General features: G+C 44.2%; 1 protein-coding gene across 1 annotated transcript; it reads right to left on the bottom strand.

Moving 5' to 3' along the window:
- Nucleotides 1-613: 613 nt before the first annotated feature.
- LOC149361908 (uncharacterized) lies at nucleotides 614-26,994 on the bottom strand. The gene is made up of 8 exons (XM_089568178.1): nucleotides 26,968-26,994; nucleotides 25,685-25,727; nucleotides 22,372-22,509; nucleotides 16,351-16,644; nucleotides 12,430-12,530; nucleotides 9,278-9,491; nucleotides 5,977-6,162; nucleotides 614-717 (listed from the first exon to the last, which is right to left on the bottom strand). The coding sequence occupies exons 1-8, from the start codon at nucleotides 26,992-26,994 to the stop codon at nucleotides 614-616; spliced, it is 1,107 nt and encodes a 368-aa protein (XP_089424304.1).

Genomic DNA, 26,994 nt, shown 5'->3' with positions numbered 1-26,994 from the left:
GCTGTAGCTCTCCAGTTTACGCCAACTTATCAACGCAGCCGTTTTGCGAAGAGACGAGTATGCAGACGTTTCGGCCACGGAAGGTTTGACGTGTAAGTTTCTATAATAACACTATCCTACCTCATTATAACTCGGATTTCCGCACCTATACTAGATTTCAGGATGACATTCCGGTCCCAATTATTCTTGCATCCTTTTTTTTTTTCATTTTGGTCTGCTCACTATCTTATTGCCTTCTTCTACACCAACAACATATGTGTAGTATTCCTTTATGCATACACATAACGGATAAAGATTTAAATGCTCACATACATTTTACACTGCATAGGAAGGGACTTCTTCCTGCTGTTTTGTATAATTTGAGAACACTTCAGGACAATATTTGTATCATTTTCTCGGCATGAAAGGCTACACCTCACTGAGCATGGTGCTCAATTATGCGCTTTTACTGGAGTGAAAAAAAAAGTTGAATGCAACAAAATGAACCTATACACGGGGGCGAGGGGGCAAGGAAGTCTTTTTTATTAATAACGAAGTCGTTTAAGAACATGCAGAGCTTCGTATAAGGCCACAGCCAAGAAAGAAACTACCACTGTGTCATCACACTTGCTGATCACTCCTCGTAGGCCCGACTGGGATAACTGTAGTAAGTCAAGCCTTTGGTTTCTCTGTATGTTTCTACAAAGAACTCACAGTCCTCGGCATCAGTTGGCAGATCTGCAAAGCAAAAACACCATTTCATAGACGAACCACCGTGCATAGTTCATGACAGGTGCTAGTGCATTAATTAGGGTCCCGTTTTTCACCCGAACCAACGGGAACAACAATAACTAGGTTTCCGAAAACCATCGCTGCTTTTCAGCTTCCCGACAGGTAATTTCTGCTGCTTACAATTACGTCTGCTTAAAACAACTCATTTTCCCCCAACGCAATAGCACTATGGAATTCACTGCCTAACGACATCGCTGCATGCACTGATCACAAAACATTCCGCGAGAAAATAAAAATTCACCTCACATAGATCTTGATCACTTCTGCGCTCTTTGTAGCGAGTATTGCTTGATATATCTTTATTGAATGATGTATCACCTGCTGGGAAACCCTGATATGACTACAACCCCTTCTATGTTTGTTTGTATGTTTGTTCTTTTTATTGTTATGCATGTTCCCATCATCGCCGTTGTAAACCAATATGCCCCCCCCCCCTTATGTAAAGCCTTCGGGCCTTTAAGGGAGCAATAAATGAAATGAAATGAAATGAAATGTTTTCAGGAGTAACATTCCCTCTTGCTTACATTGTGGGCGCAGAGGTGTACACCGAGGTTGGAAAGCGTTTAGAGACACTTTGCGAAGAACAAGAGACTGCAAGAAAGGAAACAGCTGGAGTGTCGCCATTTCTTGCGTCTACCAAGCCAATCCCGAGGAATGCAGCGCGCCTAGCTCACCGAGTTTCCTTCGGTAGTTCGCCGTAGTATTCTGTAAGCTGCCGTTGCTATGAAGACAATAAAGAGCACCGAACTCGCGGAACCGACGCTTCATAATCGGTCGAAGCCTTCAGTTTACCGAAATTACCTGAGCCCGCCCAGACTGCCTGCAAAACGTGTGGCATCCCTCCTACAGCTTAGCATTCTTCCCTTTTGAACAACCCCGCCGCGGTGGCTCAGTGGCTACGGCGCTCGGCTGCTGACCCGAAAGACGCGGGTTCGATCCCGGCCGCGGCGGCTGAATTTCTTGAAGGCGAAATTCTAGAGGCCCGAGCCTCTAGAATTGCGATGTCAGTGCACGTTAAAGAACCCCACGTGGTCGAAATTTCCGGAGCCCTTCACTACGGCGTCTCTCACAACCTCAGTCGCTTTGGGACGTTAAGCCCTAATAAACCAAAGCAAACCAAACCTTTTGAACAGAGCGCTTCGACCTGTCACGGATTCCAAGTCGAGATACTGGGCATTTTGGTGTGTCTTAAGTACTTCGTAGTGCACGTGAGGCCGAATTCAGTAACCAGCATTCCACTGCACCCAAAAAAACCGTTTTTATAGATACTGAATAATCAAAGTGATGTCATCCTTCAGTACGGCCATTCGCTGCATTCGACGTTGAGTAAAACTGTAACATGCAGCGATATGCAATTTACAGAAGGCTAGGTCATGCGTTATTAAAATCATCGACAAGGTAGCGCTTCGCCAGTCTGCATCCTGTAGGTACATCCTACGCGAGGGGTGGAAAAGACGGTGTGACGTGGAGGACATATTTATACAGGAGCACTCGTAACAGTTAATGAGGTTACTAGTTACATCCGTACGTGATCTAATCTAATAAAATGAAGGGTATGACTAACCCGCTACAACGGTGTTATAGCAACTGAAATGACTTCGCTTACGGGTAGGAAATATACGCTTTCAAGAAAATTAAAAAAATATATGTTCCTGTGGAAAAGGTGACGCTTAAATGAACTTTCTTGCCTGGTGCCAAGCTGCACAAGGCTATTTAATTCGGGCATTTTCATCAACACGAATAACACCTTACAAACCTTAAACATCAATTTTCTTTTTCCAATAAATGTGGCATTTCGGGCTTCCATTCTGAGCATCAGTGAGATTATTTCTTAGACAACAATTTTCTTATACCGTTAGTTCGATACAACTCAAGAAGCCGATATTCCCCATTAAAAGACCCCCTTCCAGTCAATTCTCATGACCCTGCTATCGTGACAATGGTGGGAGTGGCAGATAAAAGAGGATGGGCTCCTCCCCGTATTGTCCCGCCGCTCCCTGCACCCTTATGCTAGCAGGTTCTTGAGAATCCGCTGACGCCATTGACTGGAAGGGGGTCCTTTGAGGGGAAATAGCGGTATCACCCTTGAGCTGCATCCGACGGAAAGGTTTTCTTTAAAGGCGCTACCTATTACATGTGAATCAGTTCTTTACATGATTAGTGTAAGTGTTTTATCAATAGTTATGAAATAATCCTTGTTTAGTTGTTAACATCTGTGTCTTTGATGATAATCTGCGCTTTGAATATTTTTTCTTTGCCAGAGCTGTATGTCGTTGTGCCTTTTCATTTAGCCTGATACGATGGCTGATGGTCTTGACATCACAAAATAAAAAAAAAACAGTACAGGAAAACGTAACCACATGTATGAAGTAAGCATGGGTTTTCTTTTATAGAATATGCCAAGTAACATTTAGTCGAGTGGTCTGATAAATGCGTTAAGTTGCGACATGCCTGGTGTTTCAGGGAAGACCGCTAATAATTTTTCATAATTGGTTGCTTTCAGGTAAACGGACGGTTTTTGGGGCACAGTATTATACCAGCGCTGGCGGACGCCAGAGAAGAGGATAATGATGTCGACCAGTAAAGTGATTAATGAATTTTAATGGTTCACGTTTGAAATATTACCGATAGGCGCCTGATTTCATTTAGAGATCTGGTTCCGGCCGTCAGTAATAGCCATGTCAGTTTTTCGAACTTCGAAAACGGCATTACTTTCGCCGTTGCGGCTCAACAAATTTGGGCCATTTCTCGCGGCATTCGAAAACAGCGCACCTGCGGGGAGAGAGCACAGCGACCTCCACAAAATCACAACACTCCGCGATGCGCGTACCACGTGACAATTTCTGCCCTGCCCGAGCAGCGCTTCTCCCTACTCCTCGCCACTTTACTGCAGCAGGGCGGACGGGGTACAGAATGTGACGTGGCACGTGCGCTACGAAGTGACGTATTTTTATCGATGCCCCTGTGCGCTCTACGCTGGCACGTGGTTTCCGAATGGCGCGAGAAATGGCCCAAATCTGTTGAGCCACAACGGCGAGGGTAATGAAGTAAGACATGATGTTGGGCTAGTCGGTTCATGATTAGAGCGAAAAAGAACTGCGCGAAGACGACGGGTCAAAAGAAGGCACGAATACACACACACAACCTTTCGCTCTTGTTTCGCTCTAACCATGAACCGACTAGCCCAACGTCATACTTCAATACATTTCTTCCACTCTGGGCTCTACCACTCTTCCTATGAACAAGGGACAAGTGGCAACTGCCTATGTTAACCTCATCGCACTGTCAACGTGCCAGTCAAGAGCTTGCGCTTTGTGTGTGTGTATTCGTGCCTTTTTTTGTTCCGTCGTATTCGCGCAGTTCTGTTTCACTCTGGCGAGGGTAATCGCGTTCTCGAAATTCTAAAAAGTGGTACGCCTGCTACTTTCGGCCGGCTACGAATCACTAATTGCAATCACTTTACTACTTAAAGCGGTCATGACGTGGCCTACCATCAAATCGTGGTTTTACATGGCAAGTACTAGCCACAACGTTGTCATGCACACTTAACAAAGAAGTAAGGCTCTGTGCGTGCATTTGAGCTAGAAACTGCAGCCAGAAGTTATCGGCTTTAAGCCCCTCCCTCTGGCAGCGACGTCCATATTGAAGCAACCTGAACGACGTCACAAAACCTACAGTGCCGTCGTCTGCTGCAAAACTGCCGCTCGCACGGTCTGCGAGGAGCAGAGCGCGCGCCTACTCGAGTCCGGCCGTGACTCGTTGTGGTGAAGCCGCCGAGATCGGGCAGTAGCTAGACAGGAAAAAGGAAGGACACAGACCTTCGTTGCCTTTGTCCCCCTGCAGTGACTTTCGCCCTTCCCCCCTAGCTCGGTCAACGAACAACCCACTCCCCTACGCTCACTACGCGCAGTGCGCAGTTCCGTCGTTCAGTCGCGCGCACGCACGTGACCGTTGGTTAACGTCATCATGGATGGCGAGCGCGCCAGTGCTACCTGCCACACGGTTCAGGAGAACATTTAAATATAAATTACGAATTAATCGCTGCACCAAATCAGCTCATATTTTGCCCAGTTGTGGTTTGGTTTGGTTTGGTTTATGGGGTTTAACGTCCCAAAGCGACTAAGGCTATGAGAGACGCCGTAGTGAAGGGCTCCGGAAATTTAGACCACCTGGGGTTCTTTAACGTGCCCTGACACCGCAGAGTACACGGGCCTCTAGAATTTCTCCTCCAAAGAAATTCTAGCCGCCGCGGCCGGGATCGAACCCGCGTCTTTTGGGTCAGCAGCCGAGCACCATAACCACTGAGCCACCGCGGCGGCATTTTGCCCAGTTGTCGCGATATGCATAGCGAACAAAATGCAATTAACACCTTGAGTCTGAAAAATGGTGCCGTGACACCTCTAACACGATTCGCCGGTTTTCTTACGTCCGCCACCACTGGATTATACTCTGTCACAAAATCTACTGTTTGTCTCAAGAACGCCAATTTTAAAAAATAGTGGCGGGCTTCCCTGAAACAACTTCTATGCCATAAGACCGATTCAGTTTTACAATGGTTTGACTGTACTGAAAAAACAACTATAATGTGCCGTTCTCCACCACAAGCAAAGATAAGAATTAATTTATTTTTTAGACTAAATCATGTGATAAGTGACAAACGTTGGAATAATTTTCGCGCTGTGATTGAGGCCAGAAATGTCTGGACATTAATGTTCGGCGCAAACGCTAAAGACGGCAGATAGTTTAACGCGCGATAGCTACGGCTTTGTAGGCACTCAAGAACAGCGAGAGCTCTGAAAACATTTCAGTGCCGCCGTCGCATCCCTGTAGGTTCAATTTAACGCTATCGGTACCTGTCTTAACGTTTCCAAGACATCAACATCACATTTGGACATGTTAATTCTCCTTCCAAAATGTACTAGTTAAAAAACTGCCTAAAAATGTGCAACGTCACTGCCATACCAGCTCTTTAGAAAGCTCGAAGGAAGGAATGGCTTCGAGCCCAAAGTCATGTACTGTGCCTGATATAAGCGCTGAATTTCAATTAGAAATAGCCAGCGAGCATCCAGAGACTTTTCTGTCAGAACGAAAGCATCTCAGGAAGCATACAGTATTATCTATTCGTGAATTAATAATTTATGCCAGGCGGCACTCTGTCGCATTGACAAAGAAGGAAAATGGGGGATGTGGGGTGGGGGGGCTCACCTTGCACCTTTACTGCCTCATGGTTGTGGACTCGTGTGTACGGAAACGTCCTGGTCTCGTAGTGAACTTTCCAGCCGGCACCGCATTGACCAGTAATCTCGGCGTCTTCGTTTCCATATTGACTCCAGCGAAGCAAGGCTTTGCCATCAATGTAAAAAACTCGGAAGTGGAAAGCGACTGTGTATTCTGAAAATTGAAAAACTTGAATTCACTTTACATTTCCTTGCAGTGCTTTCTCTCATCTGTTGCGACGTTGCACTTATAAAAATTTCCTTGCACAGCCTATAGACTGTCCATAGACTTTTGTCTATAAGGTTTATAAACAGTCTATAGGCAAATCCTAGATAATAGTGTAGAGGCAATACAGATCAAATAGACAGTCTATAGACAATCTATAGATTTATGGCCATGCATATTTTAGTAGACTTTTTCGATAGGAAGTATATCGGCTGTGAATAGACAAAGCGAAATGTCTACAGCAAGGCAATGGAGTCTATAAGAAGTCTATAGACTGTATATACTGTATATAGGCCAGTTTCACAAGGATACCGCCGTGGTGGCTCAGTGGTTATGGCGCTCGGCTGCTGACCCGAAAGACGCGGGTTCCATTCCGGCCGCGGTGGTCGAATTTCGATGGAGGCGAAATTCTAGAGGCCCGTGTATTGTGCGATGTCAGTGCATGTTAAAGAATCCCAGATGGTCCAAATTTCCGGAGCCCTTCACTACGGCCGCTCTCATAGGCGGAGTCGCTTTAGGACGTTAAACACCCCTAAAACTAAACTAAACTAAACTAAACTAAACTAAAAGTGCTACAAGGGAGTAAAGTTGAGCTCTAAGTGGGGCATCGAATCATGACGGCGGTGGCATTTCGATTAAGAAATGCACAAAACGTGGGCGTTCTGTTAAATAAGCACAGGAGTCCTAAATTGTTTCGCAGCCCTCAACTGCGGTGTCTTTCATAACCCATGTATAGTCTTTGTCAAAAAAGTACGGCCCAAGGGGGTTGGCTTCTAACCCGTGTAGCGAGGTTTCCTAACGCCGCTGGACGTGAAGAGGTTCACAGAAGGCGAGGACGAGAGTCCCTCCCCTTTTCTTGAGATTTGGAACGCTGGAGATACGCAACAAGCTACACAACACGACCCAGAAGCAAAGCCCTTGGGCTATATATTTTTGACAAAGACTGTACCTATTGCGACGTGTTAAGCGATGAAATGACGAAAGAAAATCTGGGCATCCGGTTAAGAATTCTGCTGGCGAAGATTTCTTTAGCCAGAAAAGCCACTTATGCCTCAGCTGTAGACGGCTGTGCAATGTATCGTAACTGTTACCCAGCTTAGTAAATCAATGTTTAATTTTAATGAGCAGAGATCAATTACTTAAAGCTTTTAACGACCGGTAATAATACGTTTCCTCCCGAATACTGTCCTTTTATAAATAAATGTAGTTGTTCCGTTTTGTGTACTAGGCACGACAGTTAAAACTTGTCCAATGAGCAGAGCTGACCTCAACTCACTTTTAAATGTAAGCAATCAAAACTTTTCCAAAACATCGGACCTAGCAGCCCATTCTGGCTTGTTGAATATCCCGTGAAGTTATCTTTTATGGGTCTTTCGAGCACAACTGGAAAGGTATCTTAGACAAAGTTTATGAAAGCCACGTGCACAGCAGGTTTAAAAGAAGAAAAGGCCAAGTTGAGCGTAAGCTGCAAGGAAACTTCCTGAAAAATGATTCAAAACGACCTCTGCAAGCAAAAAACTGGCAGAGAGCGGCGACAGGCGTCGATGCACTGTTCGATCGTAAATGCAAACTACAAAAATCATGTGCGCAAGAACTAAGAAAGGTAACTCCTTTTTCAGCCGTTTCTGTGCAGTCGTTACTTGCCCATATTTCAGGGAACCGTCATAGAAAGTATTATGACTAGTACGTTTCTTTATCTTTCGTCATGTTTATCTTCACAAATTTATTCGTAGGGTTATGCCGGAACTTTGGGAAAAGAAATGGCGGTGATTATAAGGTATTCCGAAATTAGAGGAACTTACATATTCTTTGCTATCAGTTTAATTTGGATTACATGAAATGAGTAACTAGCACGTCACCTAAACATTTCTTCACAATGATTCGACTGCAAAAAAAAAAGAGACGTGAATGCCTCATACTCAGAAATTCTGGACTTGTGCGTCTTTCAGCACGAAGTTGCGTATGAACGCAGTTTTATATATCGTAAAATTACACAATAATAATCAATATATCAGCAGATCTCTTTTGGCAGGCTAGCATTTTTTTTCTATTAACGTTTTTGCTACCGTCAAAAAAGTTCACCATCGGTTTTCTGTGGCACTTTCAACTACTCGATGAGAGCGATGGAAGAAACTCTTGAAGAAAGATATTGCACCGCATCAGAAGAATTACCGATTACCTTCAATATTTGCGTAACACTACATTACAGCATACCACAGTCACCTTGCAATTGAAACTCATGTCCAAGAATCCAACACTAGTGGCCCAGACCGAAAACTGCTGGAAGGTGGGTCATTCTATATTTTGGGAGCGACTCCATCTTTTTTGTGCACGCCACTGAATCTGAAATAATAGCCAACTTTCCTGGACAATGTCCATCCAGGCCATCCGCATTATTACCCGTAGCCCTTTCTCATCTAATGCTCGTTCTTTATTACAGGAGCACAGTATTTTACCAATCCACCAGCTTTTCCAGTATCACCTTGCAATCATGTTCTTTAGATTACTACATGGCACCCTACATTTTCAGTTTGTAGACCCCAATCAGCTCATCAATCACAACCCTACCAGATTTGCAGCAAGAAACAATTTTCTACTCCCCAAAGTCCATACCAATTATGGTAAATCGACGTCGTCTTTTCAAGCCATTTCAATTTGGAACACATTGTCACCCAATCTAAAAACATCAATTTCCTTGCCTGAATTCAAAAACAAACTTAAAGTATTTTTATTGGAATGCTGATGTGTTATTCTCTTTTTGCTGATGTGTTATATTACCTGCGTTATTTTAATTTTTGACCTTGTTTTTGTGAAGTATTGATTTTATATTTTCTATATTTTGTATTTATCCGCTAATTATGCTGTAACCATTTCTTGTACTAATGATTTATCGAGGGTCCCGGTGCAGTCTTTGACTTTGGGACTCTCGTCTGTACATTTATGTTGTTTTGTATATTTTTTGGGACCAATAAAGCCTAACTTTCTTCAAAAAAAAAATGTACAAGTCAATAAAATCGCGTAACATATGCCAGTCAAGGATGCAAAATGAAATGTATTACTGTACCTAGACCATGCCAGACGAAGTTCACGGGATACTCCTTTCCGCATCCATGGTGATTGCAGCCGCGCACTCCAACGGTGACATTCTCGTCCCTTTTACCGTGTGTTATTGACATGTAACCTGCCGCATGCCTCTCTGTGCTGTTGTGGCTCGCAGTGACGTTGCATTCCGTAGACTGGTTGCAGCTGATCCAACGACCCTTTCCGTCAAGTCGATACTGCAGTTGAGGGGAGTAGAACAGATGACGTTGATCAAGGGGCTGGTTTCAGAATTGCAGCAAGCAGCAGAGGTCAAACAAAGGAAACAACAACTGCTTAGTGGACAAACTTGGCAGAGCTTCGCTCATAAAGCTGCCCCCCTTCCCGGCGCCAATAGCGCTAGGCGTTGGATGTTTTTCTCGCTACTTTCATAATTTACCCTGTCAGCTGGCCGAAGTAGGACCTCCTCCACCCCCCCCCCCCCCCCCCCACACACACACACTCACCGCACAAAAACGCCGTTTTGTGCTTCGTATGCATTTGCTTGTGCGTGTATTGCTCCATTTCTGCACGGTATTATTAAAGATTCAAGAGGCGCGAGGGTGAAATCACGAAAATCTTGTAAAAAATCTGATTTTAGACAGCCTTAGCTTTGGTTACAGTAAAGTAATTTTAATTGCACCTCGGAAAATATTTCCCTGAAGATAGCCTAGAAGTGACTTTAAAAAACTTAATGCGGTCGTAGCTAGCAAGAACCTTTCTCAAATCTCCGTGAAAATGGTGGATTTTTTCAGCGCGATACGCGATAGCTCCACTCCTGCACTGCCGCTCGCGGCAAAAATTAGCGCCACCGGAAAGCTGCTTTCACTTGAGAACCACGTGTCTACAGAGAAAAACGAGAGCATTATAAGCTAAAATGCGATGACCTCACGAGTCGCGAGTCTGCGGCTGCTATATTTGTCGAGATAGCGCTTCTTTCTTGCGCGTGGTTCTGTGCGCCAGTGATGGATCGTCGCACGTCACAGACGAAGCATGCGTGCGGGAAGCGGTAGCGTAAGCCTGTCCTTCCGAAGGACAGGAAGCGATCGTCAGGAAATGAATTCGCCTAGTGGTCTCGCTGAGCGGCCCTTAAAGGACATCTGTTGGCGCAGCCGCGCGTTCGACTCCCACTCATGCATATTGATTCAATTTCTTTTCTCTTTTTCACGGTTTGACTTCTAACTCAGTTGAAGGTCAAAACTAGGCACCCGGCAATGGAAGCACGAGGTCCCGTAGTGAAGCTTTCGCTTCAAGACGAAGTAAGCTGCCCCCTAGCGATAAGGCAGTGCTCTAGAGCACAACTTACTCTCTGTTTACTGCCATAGTTTCGTATTCGTTTTTAAGCATGCTATGGCGTGTACGGGGCCGCCTTGAGGGACGAAAAGGATCGGTATGCTCTATTATCCGTCGCAAACACAAAGAAATGTGAGCGGCAGTGAAAGCGACGAGTCTCCCCTGCGTTATTTCGCCCCTAGGATATGAGGCTGTAGCACAGGGCAGTTCCCGCCCACTTATGACGCCGATCAAACCGATCGATTTATCCAGTGACGACCACGCTGATGTCCCGCCACAGGCCAACCGACACCTCGGTGTCGATGGCCGGTAGCGAACGCGAATACCTTTGAACAAACGCAGGATGGAGACATACGATGATCCCTATAGCCAAAGACACTAAGCATTGCAAACCTGAGGCATTTGGTGGACATGAACGGCTTCTGTGACTTCAGTGCCAGTTTCCTCAAAAGTTTCTTGACCTGAATGCCCTGCTTGCGGAAAGCGTAGCATGAGAATAACATACACGAATTTTTATTCGGTTTGCTGCAATGTGTTCCTTGATAAATTCATAATGTCGTAGAATTCCTGTATTTTCAATTACTTTACCAGTTTTTCATTCTGTAACTAATTTGACATGATCATAATGAGTCCGTTATGTAAGTGTAGATAGAGCATCATTCGTAGAAACAAATTGGGCTGCTAAAAATATTTGGACAATGTCGCTGCATAAGCCATTCCTTTGAGTAAAACTTTACTGCAAAGCTCCTACCATGTTTTGTTGTCACGCGAGGCTTCCTGCAAGTTAGGTATAGCAAAGAAGCACATAAATAATTATAATGTAAAAAGTGCTAAAAATTTTCGCTAGTTTTGTATTTTAGCATTCAATGACATGTAAGCATTCCAAATTTCATTGCGCTGCGCAAAAAAATAAAATTTCACCGCACATCCGCGCCTGTCTTGTTCTGAGCCTTCTAGTTTCCTATGTACTTTAACCCCTTTAGTCGCGAATTATGACCTGTTGTGTTAACGTTTTTCAAATTATCATATTTCTGAAGCGAGCATCACAAGAAAGAAATCTCATCTTCACGAATTTTTTATAATGCATTTTCTGCAGGTTGCGTAGACGCTGCTCTCACCGCTAATTAACAATATTACGCGACGCCGCTTTCAGCCCCTCACTTATGCTTCTTTTGACTCATTTCTCACATATGCAGTGGTTATGGATATAAATTAACACATATGAGAAATTTCAGTTCATTGGTGGTTGAAAAACGAGCAAATGAACATGAAATAGCTGTTTTAGCTACTCCGTACAAATAGGAGGCGTACGTCTAAATAAAATGGCTGTGGCTTAGCTTGGTTAAGCCCGGTAAGCGCGAAAGAAATATCCGTAACTACGCCATGGTTCAGCTGGTAGTGTAGGTGGTGGTGGTGCTTGTGGTTAGACTTGTGGTGAAGCATCGATTATACAATCCAATCCAATCCAATCCAATCCAATAGGCTAATATGGTAGCTACCGGCCTCGCTACGCGACGGGCTGAAAGAGCAACTAGTATTGCTTTCGCAATAAAACAATTTGGTGAGCTCATTTCGACTGCCTGGTGGTCGCAGTTAGTCGAAAAAAGTTTACAAGAAAAAGCTCTTGCCGTTCTCGGCAGATTACACTCGAGCAGTAGCCGAAGCTGACAAAAAAAGGTTACGTGGACCTATGCAGGCGCATTGACCGCAGTAAGTTATGGGGATTATAAACGGGAAGTGTTCTTCATAGCCCACGAAATTATCTACATGCTACATAGCAACATCAGAGCTCAAATATTTCTGTGAGTGAAATTTCACTCATGCGATCCACGCCCACCTTCTCACCTGAAAGTAGGTGACGCTGCTGTTGATGGTCGCCCAGGCCAGTAGGCTGGTGGCGGATTCGTCGTACAAATCAACTTTATGGCTGATCGTGAGCACAGGCACTGCATTTCAAGCGTGCGCGTTGCATTTATTTAATTATTTATAAAATATACCGCAGGCCTTAAAGTAGGCGCAAGCAGGAGGGGCATGAATATGAACACAGGAAGCCGTGATCAAAAAGCAAAAGTGGTATTAAATAAAAGGTAATGAAACGAAACTATAAAATGCAATGCTAAAATACAAACTATACAGATACAAATTTGAATAAACAATACAAGCTATGACAACACAAAATATAAACGTACTGAAGTATAACTCTGAGAATATGCCCTTAACAATCAACTGCATCAAAAGAATAAGCACTGTTGAGAATGATTGGTGGCAGATTGTTCGAATCATCTATAGTCTGTGGGAAAAATGAGTACTTAATGGCATTAATTCTAGTTCTGGAAAGTGTTAACGATAGTGAAGAAAGTTGGGCGAGTTGGTCTATGTTCATGATTCACAAGATCGCAGTAAACAGGGACATAAGGGAGACTAGACAAAATAAGCTCTGAAAAGTTGAAGTCGGTGCTTCTTTTATCTAGTCTCCGTTTTGTCAGTGTTTGCTGCGCTGTTGTGAATCATGTTAACGATGGGGCATTGGGCAATGATTGGGTTAAGAAGTAGGTTCAGCCTGAATAGAAGGCGAAATTCGCATGCGGATTCCTACAAAATGTCACGCAAACTGAGAAAGGTAGAGAATAGCTTCACTATTGTTTAACTAGTGTTTGACTAGGCAGCACGAAGTGCCTACGTCCTCCTGAGACCCGCAATAGAAAATGTGTTCAATGCATTCGGCAATTTTTCGTCACTCACGAACTGAGCTCTGGAACAGTGGCGGCCAGTGTAAGCACAACTTTCAGTGGCGGTCGAAAAAACAAGGAGTCTGGTTAATGCAAGTAATGCATTTCAGCATTCAGCAAAGCACTTTTAAACTCCGTAGCACTCACAAAAATGCAAAGAGACGCACACACGTGCACACGTTTCAGGGACGAAAGCGCTAGTACCTCTTAGCGCTTGAGAAATTCAACCTTTCGTTTCTACTGGCCATTCCCCGGCACATAATCAAGAACATGAAACGTAGCAAAAAATATTTCAGCCGTTTTTTGTAACTGAAATCGTTATGCAGGAACTGTCTGAAAGAAATTAGCGACAGAATTTACATTGCAGTTGCCGGTTGCCCGAAAAGTATTACTTTTAAGATAAATTTTCTTCCTGAGCATTATGACAAAATACTGGCACAGTTTTCGCTAGCCTTGTGACGCTTCGCCCCAGTGGTCCCCAGTCCGCCGCTTGTGCGGCTTAGAACATGGCGGCGCTCTAAGTAGCAGAAAGCAGCGCTTCCTAGGAACGAAATGCAAATTGTGCATAAGTCGTTTTGCGTGTTTCATTTTATCCACATCGCGAAGTTTCTGCGACGAAACGGTTTTGTTTTGAAGGCTGGATTCAGATTTCCCCTCGACTTGAGTATGAGTTGAGTATGAGTTTATTTCAAACAAGCATGTTTACATACATGTTTGAAGTGTATTGATCCTCACTGGACGCCAGTTACTATCGCCATGAAAACGCCACGTGAAAAGAAGCGGGAAGTTTATGAATTCTATCTGGCGAGCTTACAGCGGGCACCCTGCCCGTTTTTCTTTGCTGGTTTCTGAAGTCACATTTGGCAGTGGACAGTAGGATTGTGAAAGTGGTGCTTCTCCGATGTTCTTTTTCAGGAACGCTGGTGAAACAAAACTACTTGTGCTTTTTTAAGAGCATCTGGGTACTCTTCGTAGTGTCGTTAAATGAAGCAGTTAATTTGTCAGGTACTTGTACACTATGGTATTGTTTGTTTGAGCGGTGCATTGTCGTGTGGCTCCGTGAGGACTGTGTGAGACACCGTCGTCAAGAGCTCGGGTATAGCTTTGAGTCTTTGGGTTCTTAAACGTGCAGTGACATCGCACATCTCACGGTGGTTATACTCGTATTTTAGCGCAACAGAAATGTGGCTGCCGAGGCCCGTATTATGACGCGCAGTCCAAACGTTACACTCAAAGCGGTGGTCAATGTTTTCCTCGCTGCGATAAATAAGGCGCTATTCCGCTCCTCACCGCATGCAGATTTGCTGCCGAAACGCCAAACTGATCACAACAAATTATATAGGCCAACCTCTCGACCTATGTTGGAAACAAATATTGGAAGGTTTCTTGGACAGTGTTAGAAGTTAACTCGAATTATGTATGTGGCACTAGTTAAGCGTTGCAACTATTCCGCACTATTAGCGCAGAAAAACCTTTCTCATTTGAATGCAGCGCATTGTGGTGCAGTTTCATGCTTCAGGTCTCTGTTTTGTGTGTGATGCACCATACTTTCTCTTAATTCCAACTCGCAGCTTCGTCGCGTCAGGCTTCGCAATCGTCCTGCCAATTCTGTACATTTTTGAATTGCGCTAGAACAGCAAGCGCATCTCCAATGACATTGCACCTTCATATTACTCTCCTTTCTTAGCAGTGAAACTGTTCTCAAATACGCCTTTTTCAAGGAATTTGTCACACTTACCCTCTGCTCGAAGGTAACTTATTACTTCTACCTTTTTATATATCACCATGTCTTTGACTATCGACTGGTATTACATACAAGAGAACCAGCCTTTCCATTAATTTTTTATTGCCTCGTACTGCCAATGACTCCAACCACGTCCTCTGCAGCCTCCATCGCAATCATCGTCGATTGCAAAAATTTCAAGGTGCCGTCGATTTAATATGCCTCTTCTCCTTTAATGCCTCAAGGCCTTGAGAGAACAGAAAACAAATAATTAAATAAAAAATTTAATTTCATGATGTATGATGTATGTATGCTATGCTTGAAAACAAGAACCCAATGCGGCATAGGCGCAGTCATAGCTGCAAATTTGGAAACTATATGGTGACTGAATTAACCAGTAATGTGCGGGAGGAAACCTTTTTGCACCATGCCGCAACTCTTCAGCAGAATTAACTCGTGGTCACGCCTTTCAGTCCCGTTTGCACGCGATACAGCGGAGAAGAAACGTGTATGCGAAGAAGTGCTACAGCTAAAGGACAATATGATACAAGCACTTTCTTCACGAGGAAATAATATGTCTCGTGAAGTCTGCAGTCTTTAGAAAGGTCTACTTGAAGAACTTTTAATGAGAACTATTAAGAGAAAGCTTCCTTTGCGCTATGCCAGCAGTTTCGAAGATGGGTGCAATTTTCTCAGTTAAAGTGAAACATTGCCTCTCACATTACAGGGCAGCAACAACTTACTTAATTCCTACGTCCGTAGTAGTATTACATTAAAGAAAACGTTGGATGGAAAACACTGGCGCATAGGCGAATATCTGCAAAAGTACAACTTTTTTTAAAAAATATACTCTGATCACACGAAAACAAAGAAGAACCTGTACATTTTACCTCCCAACTTCATTTCTCAACGACGTGATCATGAGCCGAAGTTTCTTGAAATCAGCTGCCGAACTGATGTCTTACGTGATTCTTTTTTTCAGTATACTTTTTCACGTTAGAACAGGCTGCTCCACAGGAGCGTTGTCCTATATAAGACACTTTCTGAGCTCCAGTCTCTTCTGGCGTCCAGTTTGACGTCGATTCTTATGAACCCTCTCGCCGGTTTTTCTCGTGTTGAAATTTCGGTTTTTCCGCTGTGAACTGTGCTTTACTGCTTGCTCTGCGTTACAACATGCTCATTTTAAGCATATGTTTTACGATTATGTCCCCCCCCCCCCCTGCAATAATGCCTTTGTGGCGCGGCAGGAATGGGTATAAATAATTAAATGAATGAATAAATAAATAAACACGAGTAAGTGAAGTAATCTCGTACCGTCGGTCCACGCTGTGACTGAAGCCCTTCCTGGTGGTCCCAGCTTGAGTATTCCATCCGCCAACTTCAACTGCGCTCGTACGTCAACGTGAAAGGTGGTGTCGTTGGCCAGACCTTCTGCCTCGAACTCCGTTTCATTAGTGAAAGCGAGGAAGCAGGTGCTGGAGTTTCTCTCGCAGTAGCGCACCCGGAATCCGTGATAGAGGTCACTGTCGATGCTCGGGAAAGACCACTGAAGTTTGAAGGATCCCGGGTGCGTCGATTTAATTTCTGTCACCACTGGATGTGGGAGCTCTGAGGAGGGTCGCTCGAAGAAGGTGCAAAGAGAAGCAAAAAAGCAGAGCACGTCGTTAGCCTTACTGATACGCTCAGATGCGAGCAGAAGGATCTTAAAACAAAACATATAGACAGAATGGAACGTAGTTCGTTTGAATTGGTTTATGGGGGTTTGAGGTCCAAAAGCGACTCAGGCTATGACCGACGCCGTATTGAAAGGCTCCGAAAATTTCGACCACCTGGGATTCTTTAACATGCAATGACACCGCACAGTACGCAGAACTCTAGAATTCCGCACCATCGAAATTTTATCGCCGCGGCCGAGACCGAACCCGTGTCTTTCGGGTAAGCAGCCGAGCGCCATAATCACTGAGTCACCGCGGCGGCTACAAAGCAACATAATGTAGACTTTGTTATGTCCTGCGTACGTATGCACAACCCTGCAAACCACTTGTAGGAGGTCTTTGCAGGCATAATCTTTCCCAAAGCGCAGAATGCAGAGCGACTGCTTCTTTAACACGCTACAGTATAAGCTTGAACTGGCGTGTTGATAAGCAACTCCACTGAAACAGCTGCTTTTCTCCTTTGAGCCAAGGCAACGTGGTGAGAGACTCTGGAACGAAGTGAGAATATCAGCGGAAGTGAATTTTATCGCACAATGAAGGAGTTCTGAGCTACTGCAGTCGTGCACGTTCTCTGGCGTGGGCGAAGGATACAGCGACAGCCTCTCTTCTGTTTTATTTTCTTGGAAGCAGAGATTCTTGTTTGAAGATGACCGCTACAGTTTTCCGCGCACCGCGTCCGGAGAAACTTTTGAGTGCGTTTGGTCCGACCTCATTACTCTTTCGGGATCGGCTGGGGCGGCGAAACACCATAATGTGTAGCTGAATGGGGATTAGTGCGAGTGGTCGTTTACTCACGTTGAGAAGGAAGCGAGAAAGAAAACACGCACAAATCAAAGACAATGACACAGGCGCTATTTCACAATAGATGAAAAGAGCAACAACAACATTATTTAATTGGAAACCACTCACCTGCAAAGAGAGACTGAGGACGAATAGACTTTAGCCTGTATCAGTATAGGTACCAGTTTGTAATTACGAAAAGACCACTCAAATCGAAAAGAGAGTTTTCATGAAAGACCAAATGCCAAATACAAGTGTCGCCATCCCGTGCCGATTTTGCAAGTAACGCGCATGTGTCGGCACAAATTTTTAACAAGGATCCAAGAGGCTACGCTATATCGCTATTAATTTCAAAGCGGTGGCAACCCAAACTTTTCGGTAAGGACCGTACCAGTCTGCATCGGCTGGTGGGAAGGTCTTAGATCAAATCTCTTGGCCGACGAATGCGTCTTTTGCTGTCCGACACACGTCAAAATAAACTGGAAGAACTAGATAACCAACTTTTACTTAGAGTAATAATCGGATTGATATCTCCCCGTGGCCCTTTGAACATACCAACAGCGAAGAAAGACCAGCAATACAAAATGTACAAAGACGAAAACTGATTTATGCTTATGCGCAACCCATACAAAAGCTCAGGAAAAAAAAACCGAGAAGTTGCACGGCTTAGAAGGAAAAATGCTCAATCTCTGTTTTTAAAGAAAGTAATCGCGGGCTGACTGACACAATAGGGCTTTGTTTGCTTGGCAGAACTCCTCAAGATTTCACGGGTGCGCTGTTCACTACGTCGTGACAAAGTTGATGTGTCGCTAAAAATTTGCTGACACGACGCACGTTCTCGAGAATGCACTGACAGATATGGAAGCCCGGTGTTGACAAGGATGTTTGATGGTCTCCTAATTTCACAATAATGCAGCTCTCCGTTTGATCAACGTAAACATTCCTACGTGTCAGTGGTACGCAGTTTTGCAAGGCACGAGCCTGGGCTCGTGATTGACATTGCACGCACTGAGGCTTTGTTTTTCTTGGTTGTTAGCCCCTCTTCTTAGAAGTCTACAAGCGCTAGAAAGCTTAATCGGAACAGATAAAAGAATGGCCACATTATACCGTCTTGCCACATCTCTAATGGTCGTGCGATAACTGGTGTAAATACGGCAAAACGAAACACTTCTTGTTGTCAACTGAGCGTTGAGTCGAACGCCCTTACATCCACTTAACTTCTCAGAAGCAATGTGCATGTGCTGATATGAGCAACCAACGGCTGTGAGTCTATAACGTGTTCGATATGGTTTTGATTACCGCCTTCTTGCCATGATTTAGTGACGGCTGACGTAAGGCACAAGACAACATTCTTACTACCTTTGAAGGCCCGGAGTCTAAATGCAGCAAGGGCATCGTGGACCTCGAGAGATATCTCCAGCACACATGTCTGCTTTTAAAATAAACCAACAGGTCTTACAATTGTAACGCATGCTCAACGAACATTTCAAACGTAAATATTATTCCTGGCCCTAACTCTCTAAACACTTGTAAAATATCTGCTATATATTGGAGAATTCAGAATGAAGGCACAAGCACTAAATAGTTAATCATATATGTGAAGAGATGTGGTGTAACTTTAGATAAGCTTGCCTGCAGCGTTATGTGTAGACTACTGAGAAATTTGTAATTCAAGACAGAGGCTATACGAGAACCCTCAAACTTGGCAGGTTACAGGCATTTACGCTGCGTGTAGGGGCACATTAGCCGTGGGTTCGCTCCTGAAAGACACGGAGAAGGAGAAAGCCGACATTAGACACGACCACCGGAATATCTAGGCAATGATCCTGAGCCGGCCGCGGCTTATCGCCCTTTGCCGCGAATGAAAGTGAAGAACCTTGAAGCATGTGCGTGGATGCTTACTATCTTTCCACCGGAGTCCATCAGCCACGCTGACAGGCTGAACAACCTCGTACCAGGCTGTTCCTAATACAACCCTGCTTGCACAAAACAGGTTGCGGAGGTTTGTAAGTGGACAGCGATGGTGTTGGAAAACTAGAATATGCCTAGAATATGCACTAAACTAGAATATGCCTCTCCTATTTGGAACCCACACAAAGCTTACTTAGTCGACACCCTAGAAGCTATTCAAAACCGTGCAGCCCGCTTTATTTGATCCGACTATCACACCCACTCTAGCGTTACAAATATAAAATTGTCTCTCGACATACAGCCCCTGGTGCACAGGCGGAAAATTGCCCGTTTGTCATTGTTCCACAAACTTTACCATTGTTTTCCATTACATCGGGACTCCATTTTGCTTCCGCCCCTCAGAACTTTGCGCCGTCTCTTCAACTCCATGAGCATTCTACGCGTTCACGGCTCCACTAACACATTTAACAAGTCGTTTCTACCTGTTGCCATCGAAGAATGGAATTCATTACTTGAGCGCATTGTCATCGAGCGAGATCCGCGTAAGTTCCGCCAATTGCTGCTGTCGCAGTTGAAAACCTGATGATGATTATTCCTTTTGTGTTTAACTACCGTTTCGTATATGTTTGGCCACTTTCTATGATGGGTTCATGTACATTTTTTTCTTTATATCCTGCCAGTACATGCAATGGCACTGATTGTGACCTGGTGTATTTTTGTTATGCAACGCCTCCCACTTATGTAATGCCCCACCACCCAGGGGTCTTTAAGGGTCAATATATGATGATAATAATCGACGTCGACATAGCGTTGCGGGTAGTCCCAAAGAAGAAATGGCGAGGTAGACGCCATCGAAAGGGAGATCTCAAAAACGCGACAGAAGTGTGTTTCTGATAGCGCGCACGCACTGTTACTGTGAACTCCTGGCGATCAAGCCGAGGGACTGGCGGTTAGTGAGCATGTATGGAGTGCAGCAAGGTAAGGAGCCTTTTCATGGTAGGTTCGACACTTTCCACAAAACCCTGCCTTTATCGCCTTTCGACCAGGCGCTGTGCTTCCGTCTTCAGACGTTTGTTTATCTCAGATCAAGGTATTTAACTCCAGCGCAAGCCCTAGCAACTACTCGCTTCGATGCAAACGAGACACCGGTTGCGTGCGGTAACCAGTGCGCTCTGACAGCAGCAAGTAATATGATCGCCGCCGTCTACGTATCATCCGGAACTGCGCAAATGAGGGTCACCAGTTTAATGCTTCATTTTCATTTTATTTCCTTAAAGGCCCCATGCCTGGGGTAGTACATAAGGGGTGGTATTGCAGCTATTATTTTGCTGCGTTTGCGGCGGAATTTCGTTCGTAGTTGCCGATATTCCTCAGAGTGAGCTTGAGCCTTTCTGTGTTGCTGCCCTATGCCATTCGTGATGGGAAGCATATCACACTACATATCTGCGAAGTCATTCTCAAAGATCTACGTTCGTAAAATATTTCGTAGACCACAAAGTGGTAGCGGCAGGTCTCGACAAAGCAGCGCGTTCATAAATGCTGCTGCCACTTTGCAAAATTAGTGTGATGTGAGGAAATTTTGTTTTCTTAGATTCAAGCAGTTGGGATGGTACCGACGCCAGTGTACTCTGAACGAACGACTTTAAAATGTAATCTTAACCCGAAATATCAGCTAAGGAGGTCGACCAGCGTAAGAATGGCCACTTTCAACAGCTGCCGACAGAACTACGAAGACTGACTTGCATTCAGAAGAAATCCGATATTATTAACAATGATAGACTGTTATTGAAGGTTCCTATTGCAATACAGTGTTCGGAAACACCTCTTTAAGCAACGCAAGTTTAGTTAGAAAACCAACTATGATGCACCCTCACTAGGTATTAACGTATTTGTGATAACGACACTGCGAACACGCATGGCCGGGCATTAAAGCGCAATTCATTGGGTAGGCTGAATTCTTAAGCTTGGTTTTATATGCATTTTCTTCGAGCTTTGCATTACTGAGCTTTATTTAAACATCAACACGCTAAAAAAATGGTAAGGCACAAAATAATTGTCTTAGGAGCTCAGGAAGGTATGTCCCAAACCAGAATAGATTGAAGCGCTCTCTAAATAACTTCGTGTGGGTGACCTGCAGTAGCGACCTTCCATACTGAGTGCACTGTTGGTCAAAGATTTTGCTTCACGTTCTGTCGCTTTTCTTAGTAAATAGGTCGTTCATTTTTGCATGTTTCTGGTACAAAAATTAATTATTATTGATTGTTTTCTGATGTCAACCGGAATGCTGCACAGCGAACGGTTTACCGCGTTTTGAATTCAAGAGCGTAAATTGCTGTTCTAGTTGGTTCATAATGTTGTCAGGGTGGAGCCAGCGGAACACAGACGCAGGAAAAGAAAAAAGAAGGTACACACACCACACCGCTGGACTTGCAACTGATTTATTTCCAAGAAAACCACCAGATTTAAATGTTTCCCTGCGCAAGCGCACACTCTGGATGATGTGAACAACTGTATTAAGATAAAAGAAAGTTATATTCAGTAAAGTTATATTCTTTATCCGTGATAAAAACCGAGGGACCGCTGACACACATCTGCTTGTTTTTCCTGATTAGAAATGCTTCAAATATTTCACGCTCGCGTCTTGTTCTCCCCCGCTCGCGTCTTGTTCTCCCCCGATGTTCTCCCCCGACATGCAAGGCTAAATAGAGCAATGGACATGTTAAGGTATGCAAAGGTTGTTCTCCTTTGCTTCACCGCACGAGCATTATCGGTAATCCTTCAGCTACTTGCAGAGTGGTTATATTTGTCGCAGGAAGATTTGAAAGGTATGATTTTGTAAATGATAAAAACAACGGAAGCAGCTGTCAGAGCGACCTAGTTGGCTACTCGTGCCTTTTAAAAAAGCGAAAATTTGCTTCGGCACACTCACCACAGATCAAGAGATTTTCATCGTCTTCTTTGGAATCTGTACTACTATCACAGTCAACAACGCCATCACAAACTTTTGCAGAAGGCAGGAAGACGTTGTCCTGCTTGCAGAAAAAATCCTCTTCGTCGAAAGCCACGCCTGAAAGTAAACAGCATAGAGTCTAATACGTGGCCGTGCAAATACAAATACACCTAAAGAGCTAGCCAATGTAATTGGTAACGTGGGGCTACTTCCTCACTGGCACTTTGAAATGGTGTAACCGCGAAACATCATTAACAAGGAGGTGGCAGTTATCAAAATTACTCCTTATAAGAGGTGCAAATTGAATGTTGTGTAGTCATGATGACTAGATAGTGTAAAATGTACTTGAAGACTTGGAATAGGCAATGAGTGTAGTAAAAACGCTGTATACTGTACTAATTGGTGACTGAAATGCCAAGGTAGGCAATAAGCACGCCAGCGACAAGGCAGTGGGGGACTATGGGATAGGTACCAGGAAAAGCTGCGGGAAGTTATCGACAGACTTCGCCGAACAAAGTAGTTTACAGATCATGAATGCTTTGTTCGACAAACTCAAGAACATAAACATAGAAAAGCCCGAATGGCGAAACTGATAACGCAAAGTACTTCATATTTTGCGTGCATCCTTGTATCGTCCAGGATTTCGAGATGCTCAGCAATGTCTGATGCAGTGGGCACTGGATGATGACGTCTAGAATTAGCTTAGATATTCGCAGTTAACGAAATAATTTAGTAAAGAGCACTATCAATGAGTTAACGGTAAAAAGGAAAGGAGAAGAACAGGGTCTCGCTGCAGAACAGACATTCCGCATTACCCGAGTGCGATCACCTTATTTTTAAAGCGACGAGTAATCATCTGACAAATAACATTACGGAGTGCGCAATAGAAGTAGGCATTGGATATTTAGACGGGATTCCGATAAGTTCTCTTAGGAGACAAATTCCGGTAACCTGCAAGAAAGAAGACTAATGGGGGAACTCTCAAAGCTAATCAATAAGCGCAAGGTAACCGACATAAGGAAGTATGAAGTGGGGTAAATTGAGCATGCTCTAAAGAACGGAGGTAGCTTAAAGCTAGTTAGTTATATGGAGTTTTATGGCGCATAAGCAACTTTGGCTATCATGCGCCAAACACAAGTAGCTTAAAGCGGGCAAAAAACAAATTATACATAGAAAAATAAGATGTATGAGATTGAAGGCAAGCAGGACAAGTCATGAACAATATGAATAAGATAGATAATGCAGCCGAAGAGATCTACACAGATATGCAGACTGCAGAAATTTCTCTTAATAAGGATGATAACGAGAGAAGCAGTAGTAGAGAGAAACTGGACATTCCGCCGGTAACGAAGGAGTAAGTCAAGACAGCCTTAGAAGCAATGCAAAGGCGGGAGGCAGCTGGTGAGGTTCAAGTAACAGGTCAACTGCTGCAGTAGGCTTGCGAGATAGTGCTAGAAAAACTAGCTGCCCCTTATACGCATTGTCTCATCACGTCAAGTGTACTGGAATCTTGGAAGAAAGTTAACATGCTGCAGTAGGCTTGCGAGATAGTGCTAGAAAAACTAGCTGCCCCTTATACGCATTGTCTCATCACGTCAAGTGTACTGGAATCTTGGAAGAACGTTAACATTATCTTAATCCATAAAAAAGGGGATGCCAAAGAATTTAAAAATTGCGGACAGATTAGCTTGCTGTCCGTTATATACAAGCTGATTACTAAGGCAATCGCTAATCGAATTAGATCAACCTTGGACTTCAGTGAACCAAGGAAAAGACTCGCTTCTATAAAGCTACTCCACAACAGGTGGTGGTGGTGGTGGTGGCGGAAAACATTTTTTCGAGGCTATTTACAAGCAGGAGTAAGGACTGGCCTTAAGGGTCAGCCCCTTACAAATTCTAGGAGGGGTCCCTAGTCCGGGACCCCTGTGGACATATTTAGACCACCACACTGGTTCTAGAGAAATGCGCAGAGTGTAACCAACTCCTATGTATAGCCTTCAGAGATCACAGGAAAGCATTTCGCTCAATAGTAACCCCAGAAGTCATGCAGGTATTGCATTACCAGGTTGTAGAAGAGGCGTAGTTATGTAAATATACTAGAAAACATCTATAGCGCCTGCACAGGCAGGATTGCAGCCTTTCATAAGGAATGCAATGAAATGTAAATCAAGAGTGTTGTCAAACAGGGAGACAATTTTTTACCACTATTCTCTACGTGTTCACAAGGGGTATTCAGAGAACTGGATTGGGAAGAGTTCGGGTTAAAAGGCAATGCTAATGTTTTGGTAACCTTCGATTTTCTGATGAGACTCTAAGTAACTTAAGGGACGAACTGCAAAGCGTGATAGACGACAGGCAAACAAAAAGGTGGGTCTAAAATATTAAGAAGAAATTTAAAAGGATGAATAATAGTTTCGGAAAGGCACGACAGCTTACAATAGGCAGCGGTTCATTGATGTTGTTAGGGAATACAACTACTTAGAACAGGTAGTAACAGTTGACCTGTACCACAAGAGTGTATCAAGTAGGCGAATAAGAAAGTGATGGAGTGTATTAGGCAGGCACTCTAAGGTGATGAATAGAACCTTGCCAGTACCTCTCAAAAAGAACGTATACATTAATTACATCCTGCGAGTACTGAACTATGTGGCAGCAACTTGTAAGCTAGCGAAAAGACTTTAAAATTATGAGAGCAGCGCAGAGAGCTATGAAAAGGAAACTTGCAGGTGTATATTAAAAGACAGAAAGGGAGCAGAATAGGTGAGGGCAAAAGCACGAATTAATGATAGCCTAGTAAAGAACAAAAAGAATAAATGGGCGTGGGCCGGGCATTAATGTGAAGACAAGATAAATGATGTTTCCTTAGGGTAACAGAGCGGAATCCCGAAATAGGCTAGCGTATAATGACGTAGAGGTTGATGTTGAAGTACCACTGGTCATTCAATTTATTGGCAGCTCTCTACTAAGGCACGTCTTGCAGTGCTCAATACTTATTTGGCATAAAAAACGGATCACATTCGTGATTTCCACAAACAAGGTGGATAGAGTGAATAAAAATAGGGAGAGTAATTGCGGGGTAGGGTCACCATATGGTTCGGCAACCTAAGTCTCTTCTTTTGCAATGTTATACTGAATATCAGGATATCCTTTCGTCCTTCGTGCACTAAATAAACAATTCCCCGCAGTTGCGCTACCAGATGTTCGATCAGAAGAATACGACTTAAACCCCGTGACTCTCGCAAAATTGAACGCATTGCATCACTCCACTTTTGTTTCTCGCGATTCCACTTACTTGCCGCTGCCAAAAGTAGGAGCAGGGCAGCACGAATAATCTCCTACGGTTCTGCAGAGTGTGCCCGAATATACTAAGCGGCTGGACCAGTAGGAAGGCCGTAAGAGCAGTTTTGTGATAAACTGCGTCTGAGACTTTTCAATTAGGTCAAGGAACAGCTGCTGCAGTAGTCAAGTTGATATATCACATTTCGTTAGCTTAAGTCACCGCGAGCTCGTTGTACGATAAAGTGGCTCAATGTCGGGGCAGTGAGGACTGCGGGCTTATCACCTTCGCTCGGTCGAGAGGTCGCCTCTAATCACTGCGCAAACAAGTTGAGCAACCCTGGGAAAAAGAAGTAACGTATTTGATTTCAAATGCCTGGCGACGTCGATGCATGCAAAAAGCTGAGACCTGACACGTTTCAGACTTTGTAAACGTCTTTTTGCAGTGAACCACACACCAAGTCTGCAGCTTTACTACCTGCTTAACTACGCCGTTTCTTTAGCCATAAGCCATTGTTATGGGCTGTAAGAATCGCTGTAAAAGAAGAGAACAGACACAACAAATGAAAAGATTGGTTTGGTTTGGTTTATGGGGTTTAACGTCCCAAAGCAACTAAGGCTATGAGAGACGCCGTAGTGGAGGACTCCGGAAATTTCGACCACCTGGGGTTCTTTAACGTGCACTGACATCGCACAGTACACGGGCCTCTAGAATTTCTCCTCCAAAGAAATTCCAGCCCCCGCGGCCGGGTTCGAACCCGCGTCTTTTGGGTCAGCAGCCGAGCACCATAACCGCTGAGCCACCGCGGCGGCAAAAATGAAAAGATTCGCCGGCGCCCAAGCAAGAACTGATCCGTAGCTAAACAACGTCCTTTCAACCAAGGCTGTAAGATCAAAATGTCACGTTGTTTCGCGCAAGATGTGGTCGCACTCAATTTCTGGATCAGTAGCCTCTCCAGTGGATACAATAAAAGAAGGGTATGACCGAGGATCGACCCCTCTGCAGCAGCAAAGTGAGTTAAATAATTCCTGCAAGAGACACATTCACGGGCATGTGTTCCTCACGGTTCTGCTAATTTTATTAGGTGTGATGGTATGTTTCAAGTGAAGTGTTTTTTTTTCAATTTCACTGAGTAATACCTCGTTATTAATGAAGTCAAACGCTATTGCAAAATTTATACCCTTGTGCAGAGCCATTTCATTTTGATTCGAGAGCGTTTCAGAACCGATTGTCCAACGTCGGCGACCATTTGCAGCCTCGCAGCCGGGGCGGTCGGAGAAGCAACCTAGGCGGCCCACCAAGGTCACGTGACCTTGTAGCGCCAT

Source organism: Amblyomma mixtum, chromosome 2, assembly GCF_055824585.1.
Source record: "Amblyomma mixtum isolate Tamu chromosome 2, ASM5582458v1, whole genome shotgun sequence".
In the NCBI taxonomy this organism is placed as follows: Eukaryota; Metazoa; Arthropoda; class Arachnida; order Ixodida; family Ixodidae; genus Amblyomma; species Amblyomma mixtum.
Note: the sequence above shows the minus strand (reverse complement) of the source record. Positions and strands in the feature narration are given on the sequence as shown.

Excerpts from the sequence above, each read along its gene's own strand:
- LOC149361908 (XM_089568178.1), bottom strand. The coding sequence starts at position 26,994 with ATGGCGCTACAAGGTCACGTGACCTTG. Across the intron at positions 25,728-26,967 it reads TACAAGGTCACGTGACCTTG|GAGATTATTCGTGCTGCCCT; the intron begins GTGGGCCGCCTA and ends GCAGAACCGTAG. Across the intron at positions 9,492-12,429 it reads GCAGCGTCACCTACTTTCAG|TATCGACTTGACGGAAAGGG; the intron begins GTGAGAAGGTGG and ends CCTCAACTGCAG.